The 11,983-nt window shown below is 40.7% G+C and overlaps 1 protein-coding gene across 5 annotated transcripts; it reads left to right on the top strand.

Moving 5' to 3' along the window:
• Positions 1 to 69: 69 nt before the first annotated feature.
• On the top strand, positions 70 to 10,439 carry LOC109984096 (microtubule organization protein AKNA-like). 5 transcript variants are annotated; one of them, XM_065953978.1, is made up of 22 exons: positions 70 to 525; positions 1,657 to 1,891; positions 2,084 to 3,282; positions 3,362 to 3,436; positions 3,554 to 3,671; positions 4,023 to 4,162; positions 4,390 to 4,449; positions 4,614 to 4,747; positions 4,865 to 5,057; positions 5,627 to 5,802; positions 6,242 to 6,406; positions 6,626 to 6,785; positions 7,005 to 7,099; positions 7,206 to 7,411; positions 7,959 to 8,073; positions 8,176 to 8,358; positions 8,470 to 8,576; positions 8,706 to 8,837; positions 8,943 to 9,041; positions 9,292 to 9,403; positions 9,528 to 9,696; positions 9,800 to 10,439. In XM_065953978.1, the coding sequence occupies exons 2-22, from the start codon at positions 1,693 to 1,695 to the stop codon at positions 9,968 to 9,970; spliced, it is 4,008 nt and encodes a 1,335-aa protein (XP_065810050.1). In that variant the 5' UTR covers positions 70 to 525; positions 1,657 to 1,692; the 3' UTR covers positions 9,971 to 10,439. The 5 variants fall into 5 exon arrangements, with proteins under 5 accessions (XP_065810050.1, XP_065810049.1, XP_065810047.1 ...); XM_065953977.1 differs by having other exon boundaries at positions 9,289 to 9,403; XM_065953975.1 differs by having other exon boundaries at positions 8,706 to 9,041.
• The last annotated feature ends 1,544 nt before the right edge of the window (positions 10,440 to 11,983 follow it).

The raw sequence follows: 11,983 nt of genomic DNA, 5'->3' as shown, positions 1-11,983 counted from the left end.
TCAAAAATAGCCACGCCCAGAATAACAGTCATTGGACCACCAGATTTGAATAGAAAAGAGATGACGTGCGTACGACAGGACCTGATGGGCAGTGAATGAAACTTTTCCACCATTTAATCGCAGAGTATCAACAAAAAAAATAATAATAATGAGAGCCGCTGTGTAAAAATGTAAAAATACACGAAATAAAATCATTAAAATGCGAGGTACTGTGGTCTATCATCCTTTTAAAATTGCTAACGTAAACACATTTCTGCATCAGTAGTATTTTTTGGTAGAGGCCTCACCACCGTTACCAAGCAACCATTCCCTGCCTGTACAGCTGCTAGTCCGGCTCTAGACGCTCCGTGAAGGCTACATTATTAATGATGGCAGAGAAACTAAACCTGGCCGAGAAACCATATGTCAAGAAAGAAAGACACAGAAATACTTTAGCCGGTAACAAGATGATGTCAAGAGCGAGACCATGGTTGTGGATCGGATCTACTTGATGTTACTGCGCCGAAGAAACCGTGAAACATCCAAGTAAGTTTCCACCAACAAAACTACTATAACATCATGTGAGACTGCAATTGTAGTGCAAGTTAAAACTAGGTCAACAGGTAGTTTTATACTAAAACTACAAAAGCAAAATTACAAAAAAACTACTCAATTACAAAGAAGTCTCACTATGGAGTGTATTGTCTGTGTATAATACACAGACATGTCCCCTTCTCTTACATTACAAAGTATTTTAGGAGTGGATGCGAATTAGTCACTTTGTTTTTTATTTAATTTATTTAACAATAACGAAGAAAACCTTTGATAAAGGAAACATGTGGTCAAAAAAATAAAATTGTTGGTACAGCTATAATTACAGATATGGATGGTTGTTTTGTTTATTAGTTTGCAAGACAGGTCAGTGTGGTTTATTTGTATGCCTACTTGTACTCTTTTTGTATGCTGGTGCTGCACTTTTTTTCAAATAATGGTTATGTTTACATTTTTTTTGGAGGGGTCATATTATTTATGCATGGAGTAATCAAAAGAATCAAAATCAACATATTTAATTTGTTATTTTGAGACAGCAACTTCTTCATTTGAGTATTTCTGCTTCTTAAAATCAAAATCCCAGTGCGGTTCAGAGGCAAATGTGTAGTACGCTACAATAGCATGGCAGGTACACCTAGACATTCTGTTTGTTTTGTTATAAAAAACCTTTACAACAATATTAATCAATTCCTTTAGTAGATACAGCATCTAAATTGTGTAGCATGTTGAAGATTGTGTAATAAAAACATCCAATATGTCAGCAATAATTGCCACAAGTCATTTGCCTTTGACAAATGCTAAAACACTATACCTTCTCTTTTAATGAAAAAAGCAGGACTTAAAGTTTTAAATGATTATTTAGATATTGTTGAATATACACTATAATTTGATGCTCAAGTACTTATTAGTATATGTACTCCATCAATGTCTCTATCTCTCTCACACACAAGTACACATAAATTCTTTCGACCATAAAAAAAATGTAACACTTTTGTCACGCCAACCTGTGAGCACACAATGCTCTGATTGTTAAATAATTGACAGCTTAACACATTTTGATCCAGTGTTGTCAGCTCACAGGTTGCGTTGCTAAGTGATGAACAGGTGCTCCCTTTCTTAACACAGGTGAGGAGAGGTTGTCACTTTGCAGACAAAGTATTCATGGAGGGAGAACCAGACGAGGCAGATGAGGATGTTAAGGACAGGCCGACTGTGCTGTGGGAGAAGTGTATTCAGCAGAGCATCTTTGTTGACCTTAGTGAGGATGAAAGTCTTCACCTGAGTGACCTGGAGAATTCTTTTGCCATACATCTGTCCCAAGCAGAGTCTGCAGCCTCTGAGGCCAGCATCCATCTCAGTGGTAAGTCCTGGAGTCTATTTTTGGTTATTGGAAAATCTTTTTTTTTTTTTTTAATCTTTTGGGTGACAAGAAATGTGATTAAACCAAAGTGACGAGTAGTCAAAGTGATAAGATGCCAGTGTCATTAAAAGTATTATGCAATGAATCAATAGAACTCTCATATTTTGTAATTATACATTATGTCATTTTCAGGAAGTGCTGAGCTGTCAGCTTTAGATGTCACTTCCTCAGAGTCCAGCACTGTCAGCAGTCAGAGTGAAAGACTGGTAAAGAGCAAGATCAAGAGCAGCAAATTGCATGTGTCTGCTGAAAGACCAAACACCATGCAAGGTGAGCCCCCATTAAATCAGGATGCAGGGCAGGATACAAGCGACGAGGATCAGGACGACCTACCTTATGATCCTTTCGATGGTGACCTTGGAAGCACCTACTTCAACAAGACTTCTATCTCTGAGGGAGAAAGAAGCTCAGATGGAAGAGCTACTATCCATGCAAGTCCAGATGCTTTAGATTTGCTTGAATGTAATCAAATAGAGAGAGATGATTTAGTTAAACACTTGTTTTCTGTTGAGCACAATGCTGAGAAACCTGCAGCTCTGTTGCAAGACGATGCCAACACTAAACAGGATCATGTTTTTAATGCTTTAAAGCCAAAGGAGTTTGCCCCATCATGCCCTGCAGACATTAACCAGGTGTTGTTGCGACATTTCTCCCAGGAAGAACTGCTGAGGCCTGGCAGGCTGATTGAGGCAGAGACTCTGCCTGAGGTGTCCCTGCTAGAGAGCATGGATGGCACAGTTTTGAGCTGGGCTCCAGTAAACAAAAGCACAACAAATAACAGTAACAATTCAGAGAGCTTTGCTTGTAATTCTGAGATTATTCAGAGTTCCTGTGCAGAAAGATCTAATGAAAAGAGTCATGATGTAAAATCAAGTTTAGTGGAGGAGCCCGAAGAGAGACCTGAAAAGGTAAATGCTTCTGCTTCTAACTGTATTGCATCCAACTCTCAAAGTCCAGACTCAAAACAGGACACAAGTGCTGTAGATCTAGCAAAACAGGAAAAGTCCCAAGAAAATGATCAGGTGCGACAAGTCCCACTTGTGCGCACCAGGTCCTTCACTGAGATGAAATATGGACAAGGCCAAGTCCATTATCCACTACCGGACTTCTCCAAGGTTGCCCCGAAGGTTAAAATCCCCAAAGCTCCAAGTGGACCAGCCCAACCCCAACCCCTTCCCCAGAGCCCCAGCACCATGCACAGAGCCCAGTCCTCTCCAGAGATGTTAGAAGTGATCAGCAGAGTCCTGGAGGACTCAGTCCAGCTGTCAGAGAAGCCCTATGTGTTCAAAGATGAGGACAAACAGACTCCTGCACTGGTGCATCACCTGCAGGTAGAACATTTTCAGAGTGCAGAAAGTAGCAGTGTGAATGCTTTACATTGCACTGACATTTGTCTCCACATGTCTTTAGGCTGAATATGATAAATTACTAACCAAATATGCTGAGGCCGAGAACCTTATAGATCAAATGAGAGTTGGAACTAATGTAAGTAAACAATTAAGTATTTTTTTGACTGATATCTAATTACTGTGGGAGTGTGAAAATCATTAAAATTGCAGTCATAGTTTAATGTACATGATTAATTATGTCTCTCTTTTCAAGGCTCAGTCCTCCTCAGAGCTCATGCTTCATTTTGAGTGTGAGGATGATCATCTAGAAAATATACCTTTAGTTAAGGGAATCCATATTGGATCATTGGCTCCTGTCCTTCCCACATCAGGTAAGTCTCTGACATCTGATATTATGACATGTTGACGCTTTGCTTCACTACCTGCAATTAACGCAAGTGCACCCGGTTTCCATGGTGACAAACCGGGTCAGATGACATACTTGTGGTTACACAAACACATTTTTGCTTTTGGAGCACTTTAATGAAGTGACATTGTATTGTATTAAATCAATTGTCAGCAACTGTTGGTATCATGTGTGTTTTAATTCAAATTCTTGGCTTAAGAGTTTAAGAATTTGGGTATTTTGGATGTGGATGTTCAGAAACCAGTATCAATATCAATGAGATGTTTCTCACCGGCCTCTTTCAAGTCTATTTCACTCAAATCTTTTTTTTTTTCAGGTGAAAAAAGAGAAACAAACTCCCAAAATAAAATCAAGGAGATGAACACAGATTCCTCAAACCAGCCTGAAGAAGGTCCAAGTTATGGAGAAATAATGACAACAGAGCTGAGAGACATCATCAGCCAGTTCATGCAGAGAGTAAGTTAAAAGTTTGAGCTTTAATAGATGAATAGAATAAAGTACATAAAGTTGATCTTTGTACCTTAAGTGTTGCTGTTGCTTTTTGACATCAAGCCTTTCACTCTCCATGCACCTGGGTAGTTGGTGAAGTTGTGTCAGAAGACCCTCCTCTGCTTCTTGAGTTGAAAGTTGTGCCAGGAGTTTACCTGTGAACAAATATCTAAACCAGTTTTTCTTCTATTCAGGTGGAAGAACTCAAAATTAGTGTAAGCAACATGTCAGTGAGCCCAGCAGAGCAGCACATGGTAAGTGTTGTTCACTTCCTATATGTAGTTCTTTAGGTGTTAAAGAACGTCATATATATGCATTTTATAACTTGAAGATTCTTTTTTTTTTGAGGACCAATGCAATTCTACATTTTAGTTTTACATTGTGCATACAATTACTGTAAAAATGTGTCCCTGGTCAGATGCTGAGGGGGCTTATGGAGGCTCAGGACCAGCTGGAGAGAAAATACATCAGCAAGAAAGAGGAGCACAGAGCTCTGGAGATGCAAAACTACATGGGCCTGTGCAGGAACACTGGCACATTTGACCCAAACAGGTGAAAAAGAGTCTGCTGTTGCAACCAAGCGAAAGTGCAAGCATCATCATAATGCGTCCACTTCTTTGCATATTAACGTGTGTGTGTGTGTGTGTGTGTGTGTTAAATTGTGTGCAGGCTGGTGGAGGGAGACATATTCAGGATAGGGATGCACCTTGAGGACATAAAGGAGTTGATAGACAAAAACGTGTATGAACAGATATCTCCACCTCACTCATCCTCCACTCCCACACCCATGAGACAGATACAGCATGTGATGCTGAATCCTCTCTGCATACTTACACCTTCACCCCCACCATCCCTGCATGAGGTAATCAACCCTCTGACACACCTATCACCCTCACTCGCACTTACTCATCTTTACAACGTTCGGCAATGTGTCAGCTATTTGTTCATCTGTGAAATAGCATCTCTCATGTTGTGATGACATCATTCATTTGAAACAGGATTTTTATATAGAGCCACAAAGAGTTAAGGTTTTCCATTTCTTCTTTATCTGCTGGAATCAATGTTTATACAGAGGCTCATGCTTTCCTTGACATAAATATTAAGGAGTTTAATGGTCCTCTGACTTTTCTTTAGCACAACCAGAAGGTTAAATGTTCTGTCAATTTTTGACATAATAGGCTTGGAATTGGTAAATATGATACTTAATAATGCATGAGTAAACTAAATCCATCTTGACATTATGAAAACACCAAGTTTTTCTTACACTGTTGAATTTGAAGCCTCTGACATATTGCAGGCAGCTCTCCCTTGCAGCATGTTCACCTTGTCTCTTCTTTTAAGACGAATCATCTCAAGGAGGAAACGTTGAGTGTTTTTGTGCGTGAAAGACAACCCCAACTGCAATTTATCTGTTTGGGTTTCTCATTTCAGGGACCATGCTCAGGTTTTTCCACTGCTGGATTTCATATGGAGAAAGAAGAAGAAAATATGGAGAAAGTAAAGAAGGACAGCAAGGTCTATGGAGATGTTCAATTACAGGAAAGTCATGAAGTTCTAACAACAAACTCTTTAATGAGAAACAGCAGCCACAGCAGCTGCCATTCAAGGTACTTGCTTAGATAATTTTAAGATTTAATTAGAATACTTTGTTCATCGTTAAGTGATGTATTTAGTCCAGCTCTTAGTTTCATATTTCTATATTATATTCTGTTTGTAAATTATGAATATTTTAAGTTTTAAAATGTGGGGTTTTCAACTGGTCTGCTGAATGACACACCTTTGTACTTCCTGTGAAAAATGTAGTCACACAAGTAAGCAGTGCTCATATGTACAGAAATAAAAAGTTCTCCTGGATGCATAATTATTTACGCCATTGTTCTGCACGTTGAGTGTTTTGATCGATGGCGCGTGTGTGTTTGTGCTAAAATAATAGCCATGTTCTCAGCTCTCCCATGGGCAGATAATGTTTCAGCTGCAGTGACGGTGTTCAGTTCCATCAAGTGTTTGAGTTGGCGCGTTCAGGTTCTCTTCTCTGTCCTGTTTCAGGAGCTCGCAGGGCTCTGTGGAGGGACTGGAAATTCACACAGCGGAGACAGAGGAGGAGGAGAGGAACTCTGTCTTTTCAGATGAGATCGACCACAGTAACATCTTAGCATACTTAGATGGAAGCAGCTCATCATTCTCAGGACAGATACAGAGGACAGCCGACAGGTCAGTGTTGTTGATGTCCAAAGACTACAGCTAACCATGTCTCCAGTGACTCTCTTTTTTTGGTTCCTCTACACTGTTTACTCTTAAATAATGCATGGCTCATGCTTGTAATCCATCTTGTAATCTCGTGACAGTGTAGGTGAGCTACTTCTGCAGAGTGTCTGTATTGTCAGCCTACTCTACAGATGTTAAATATGTCACTTGTTCTTGTCGCTGCAGTCATAGCACCCTGGTTAGTGTCCTGCACGCAGTGGGTGAGTGTGATCAGGGAGACTGTGTGAGTCTAGCTGTGGAGCTCTCCTGTTTGTCTGATGCACCCAGAGACTCAGATAACCACAACCTCTCAGAGCCTCCTCTCCAAACATCTTCTTCAGCACAGGTCGGTCCCAATTAATGATTGGCTAGTTTGATTATCTCTGCACATTTACCTCTGTGGTATTGACCGACTCTGCAGGTTTTTTTTATACATACTCTATAATTTACTGGTTTTTATCCATCACATTTCAGGGTTCATTTCTGAAGTTGTGAGTAGAATGCAAATACTGCTTTTTATGGGGTTTTTTTGTATTGTTTTTCTTTGTTGTTTTTTTCGATGCAGAGGATTGTGAGCCCAGAGACTGACAGCGGATTTGGAAGTTCTTACCTGAATAACTCGGCTTCTGGATCATTTGAATCGAATCAGCTCACAGAACGGTACAAACGTTTATAAATGAGCAAGAGCAGATTTCTGTCAGTAAACACAAACAGACCCACCGTCACTTTCTCCACATCAACTCATGTTTGACCCTCCTATCTTCAGTGTGCCGTCCCAGAATGATGGTTTAAGCAGCACAGACACTGAGGACTCCTGCTCCAACCTGCAGACGGCAATCCATTCAGCCAGCCTCCCCAGTCAGTTGTGGGTAAGCCCCAATCAATCTGTTGAAACACAGTCCTGTGGTGGAACAGCAGCAGTGGAGAGGTGGGTGCAGAGTACCACTAAGGAGCCTTTGGTCCGTTTGCAAGGTGAGTGAATCCATCCTAATGCTAAATTCTTGTTCTGCAACGCAAAAAATTATAAATTATTTAAACAACCTCATTTCAGTGTTTGTGAGCAAATTCCATGAAACCCCTTTGTTTTCTTGTGTAAAAGGACTATGATGACTATGACTAGTGACATGATAGACGAGTACATGATATTCCCAGGAATAGGCCTGATATGTGCACAGATTATTTCAACTGTTGACAATTGTAATGAATTGTTTGTAATGTTTATGTCTGATTGTTGGGGGTTTGGTTAATTATTTTTTATTTTTTTGCTTTTCCTATTACATTTTCTATTCATGATTTTGTTTACTGGAATTTTCAATATTTATCATTTACTTTAGATTTTTTGCACCTTTGTATTTTAAGATGTATTAGAGTTGCAGTCTCCCATAGCGGTTCAACAAATTACAAGTTCACTTATTGTAGGAATGTTTGTTCTGCTGAAAATCCAACATAAAAGTTGTATGATTATTTGGTATTTACAGGTAAACACTGATTTAATGAATGCTTCTCTTCCACTGAACAGGATCTGAAGGCAGCCCGCCTGCTCAGCTCCATTACCACATTCCTGAACCCAAACTCAGTGCCACCATGGACACAGATGACAGAGGCAGTCCACTTAACTCATGCTCTTGTAATAGGTCGGTTTATGCTCGGGAGAGCCAGTGTTATAAAGATTTACTCATTATCTTTTGATGTTGCCCTATCACCGAGTCAATATCTGTATCTGTGTGTGGGTATAGCGAGGTTATCGTAGCTTTGCAGTCAGAGGTATACAGGCTGAAGAAGGACCTTGAGGAGGGCCTGGACCAGCTGCCTCACCTAGCACAGAAGATGGACTATCTCACCTCAAGATACAGAGAGGATCGTCAGGAGCGCAGGTCTAAAACCAGACTCCGAAACCAGCACAGACTAGCATGCAACAGGTGATCATGCTACTAGCGGGTATTATGGGAAAACTGACGGATAATGGTCTTTGTTGGAGTGTGTTGATTTCGAATTTGGTCCATAATGACCCTTTATATTCTTACTTCTAGTTTGTGGAAGCCATTAAGTAGCAGACAGCCTTTGAGCGATGTTAGTTCCAGTCAGGTGAAGAAGGAGGACTGGATATCTTCAGACATGGACCCCAGCAGGAGCAAAGGTAATCCACCACCAAAAAAAGAAAATAGCAGCAAAACCCTGCATTTTTTAAAGTGTGCCTCCACATTTATAAATGTATGTTTGTGTATTTCCATTATTCTTAAAATCGTTTGGATGATTTGCTCCATAGGCACAGACAGTGGTGACACAGCTGGTTCTGATAACATGTTGCAGTTCCAAAGTACACCCATAGGGAGCAGGAGAGGGACGGGCAGCGGGAGCTGTTCACCTGAGTTTACCAATAAACTGCAATCCAACCAAGGTCTGAGCTGTTGTTTCTTAGTACTGACTTTATTCAATAGTTTAATTAATATGGGATGTGTTGTACTCAAAGATGTGTCACATGTGTCTTATGGTCCTCGGTCAGAGAGAAACAGCTCAGTTAAAAACTCTGTTCCGACCAGCTCTATCTTAAAGGGAGGGAAAGAAGAGACTTCTTATAGCCAAGCCATGAAAAGGACACAAAGTAAGTCATTTGAAAATCTAATGTTTATCATGCAAGTGAATAATAAAATGTCAACAGTGGTAACTTAATTTTTCCATCATAGGAAATTTGGATATAGAGTAGGCCTACTGTATATACAAGACAGCTTCATCTTTGTCACAAATCAACAGTGTCTTCTCATAAAAGTCCTTAGTTGTACAAACAAAAACCATGGATATCTATTTTTTAAGTGTTGTGTGTTATTCATGTTCATATTTCCATGTTCCAGCAGCAGTCATAGACGGGTTTTTTGTCAAGGAGAGGAGGCCTCTTTTCTCCTCTCCATCTCTTCAGAAGCCCCTCCTACAAGTAAGCTATGGCTCCTCCAGCAGCCTGCCTGCAAGGTAATCATAGGTCTCACAAGAAAGTAAATCCATCACATCACAGGAAGTTGTCGAATACTGATTGTATAGTTCTGTTAAAGTGGAATCATCCCTCCTCACTATTTGAACAAAAAAAACAATCCAGCTATAAAGTGAGGGAGCCACTGATGCAGTCCACGTCCCGACACAGAAAGCGCTCCACCCAGTCAGACACGGCACTCCTGCCCAGCAATGTGTACTTCCAGAGGACACAGACCCCAGCATCAGCGCCCTCAAAGGCTGGCAGCAGGAAAAGCAGATGCGGAGGAAGCAAGGTGAGATGTCTAGTGATTTCTTGTGTGCATGCTAGAAAATGCCTTCTCCAAAATAGAACATTGTCATGGTTGGTTCATTGAAAATGTTATTTCTGTTTCCTAGGAAGAAGAGATGAGTAGGACTCTAGACCAGGCTATCGAGGTGGCTCGCAGCATGAAGAGGACCACGGACAGGATGGCAAAGAGACTGTCAGCTGACCTGGCTGAGGCTAAGCTCCACAGGAAGCTGCACAATATTCAGCCGCTAGGGGGCAGGAAACACCACGCATTGTAACAAGAAGGTTACAGATCAGTTTACCCTACAATCATCAATCTGCCAGTCCCTATGTCACCTGATGCTTATAGATAATACAGTACTACCTTTCTTCTAAGCTGAGGGAGTTATTTAAGTACCTGTGTTAGGTCATGTCTTTTTTTTTTACAGATTTGTATATTTATACTTCACAGAACAGTCTGAACTCACTCTCAGAATGTACAACCGTACAACCGTATGTGACTTTTTTGTGATCATTTTAAAGCAAATTGATATTTTTAAAGATTGAAAGTCTTTTATTGACTTTGTTTACATTTGATTTGAGGTCCTTTGACCACAACAATATTTGATCAGTACAGATCAAAACGATTCCTATACCTTCATGTATTTTATAAAGGAGAAACAATAAAATTCCAGCTTGACCTTTTGTAAGGGGGAGGGGGGTAGTGCAGTTTCACTTCAGCAATAAACCAATAAAACATTTTCCATATCTTTTCGCAATGCTCCATCTCAGTGCACTTGTCTCATCTAACCTTTTTTTTTTATTCACCTGTTTTCCAACTCAATATAAAAAACAGCCACTGGGGTCATGGATTTAAACTTAATAAAAAGTGGGTCAGATTATTAACATTACATGTCAGGAAAACCCCTCCCTACCTTACTGGTATCAGATTTTCTTCTTTAAGCTAACATTTTCCATAGACTCCTTAATGCTCAGCCCTGTCTGCCCATGGGTGCTTGCGTCACAGTGTCTTCTTACTGAGCTACCTTTGGGTGTCTTTGTGGCTCCATCTCCTGCTGGTGCCGGGCTGTGTTCAGTTTCTGTTGTGGGGGATCAACTTTCTCTGTTGTGTATCTGAGAGGGTATCAGGAAAGAAGATGTGTCTAAACAACATTCCTGAACTGTTCCTTGTGATTGTCTGAAGAACCGAAGAAGTTCTCATTGTTCCATATCCTGCAGGCTATGAACAGAGACTCTTCACATTTAAACAATCACAAGAACATAGTTACTTTACTTTGTACCAAAAAAGTATTGTACGCGGTTGTAAATGACTATGCAAAAAAATGAGCACTTGACAGATGTGTGTGTGTGTGTGTGTGTGTTCAAAACTTGGCTTTAATTTGTTGCTCACTGGTTAAACCCAGATCGCTAGCAACTCTGGGTAGCGATTGAAGCTCCTTTCCCTTTGCACTCACCAGCAAGTCACTGCATTAAGGGAGGTGCATGATTGGTCGTAAAGGAGTGGACCGACCTGTGCTTGTCCAACCAATAACGGGCATTTAAATCTAAAAAAAATTCCAAAAAAGAAACTGCAAATGGAGGATGTCACTCCTCTTGATGCAGTTGCCACGACTACCAGCCAATGTGTCTGGCTTAGTGATATTGGGCTTTTAACACAGAAGGGTGTACCTCATAGTGAGATACAGAGAAAATGTTTGAAGAAAACTGCTGTAATCTCCCCCCTAAGATCTAGATTTCTTTCCATGGGTGCGGCTGCCTTTGGCAAGAGCATCTGATGTTGAATGACCAGACCTCAGACACCCTGAGACAATGACTAAATGGGTACTGGGTAAATCCTTAAACAGAGTTATTATAAAATCTGTAAAGCTACTGAAGGGAAGCCTCAGCTTATCATGCTTCCAAAGAGAAAAAAGATTCTGATGACGCTTAAAGCAGACTCAGCCGTCTTTGTGGGTAGTGACTTTCTTTCCTTTTGCGGCACACCACGGTGGTCAGAGTGACCTCATAGACACAGAGTCGGCAGAGAGTGACACGTTTTTCCAGGGAACCATGACTTGTCCACAGCAGTCCATGCCTGTAAAACACTGCTGGTTGCCCAGACCACTGCAGTGTCCCTCAAGGTGCAGTAGATTTTTCCGAGGCTCTTGATTAGCTTCTTGACGACAAATGGGAGCTGGACACCAGAAAGGGAGAAGCCAATGCCATAGTCTAGTTGTTTGTGACTTTCCCCTTGTTCACAACAAAGGATCTGGACTTGTCTGGCTCAGAGTCAATATAGGCAGAGATTTGAT

Source organism: Labrus bergylta, chromosome 4 (assembly GCF_963930695.1).
Source record: "Labrus bergylta chromosome 4, fLabBer1.1, whole genome shotgun sequence".
Classification (NCBI taxonomy): domain Eukaryota; kingdom Metazoa; phylum Chordata; class Actinopteri; order Labriformes; family Labridae; genus Labrus; species Labrus bergylta.
This window is presented reverse-complemented; position numbering and strand designations above follow the sequence as displayed.

Bases quoted from the DNA above. Each gene is read 5' to 3' on its own strand.
- LOC109984096 (XM_065953974.1), top strand. From the start codon at position 1,693: ATGGAGGGAGAACCAGACGAGGCAGATGAGGATGTTAAGGACAGGCCG. The intron at 5,058-5,626 runs GTAATCAACCCT...TTCTCATTTCAG, and splicing joins CCCCACCATCCCTGCATGAG to GGACCATGCTCAGGTTTTTC. The intron at 8,074-8,175 runs GTCGGTTTATGC...GTGTGGGTATAG, and splicing joins AACTCATGCTCTTGTAATAG to CGAGGTTATCGTAGCTTTGC.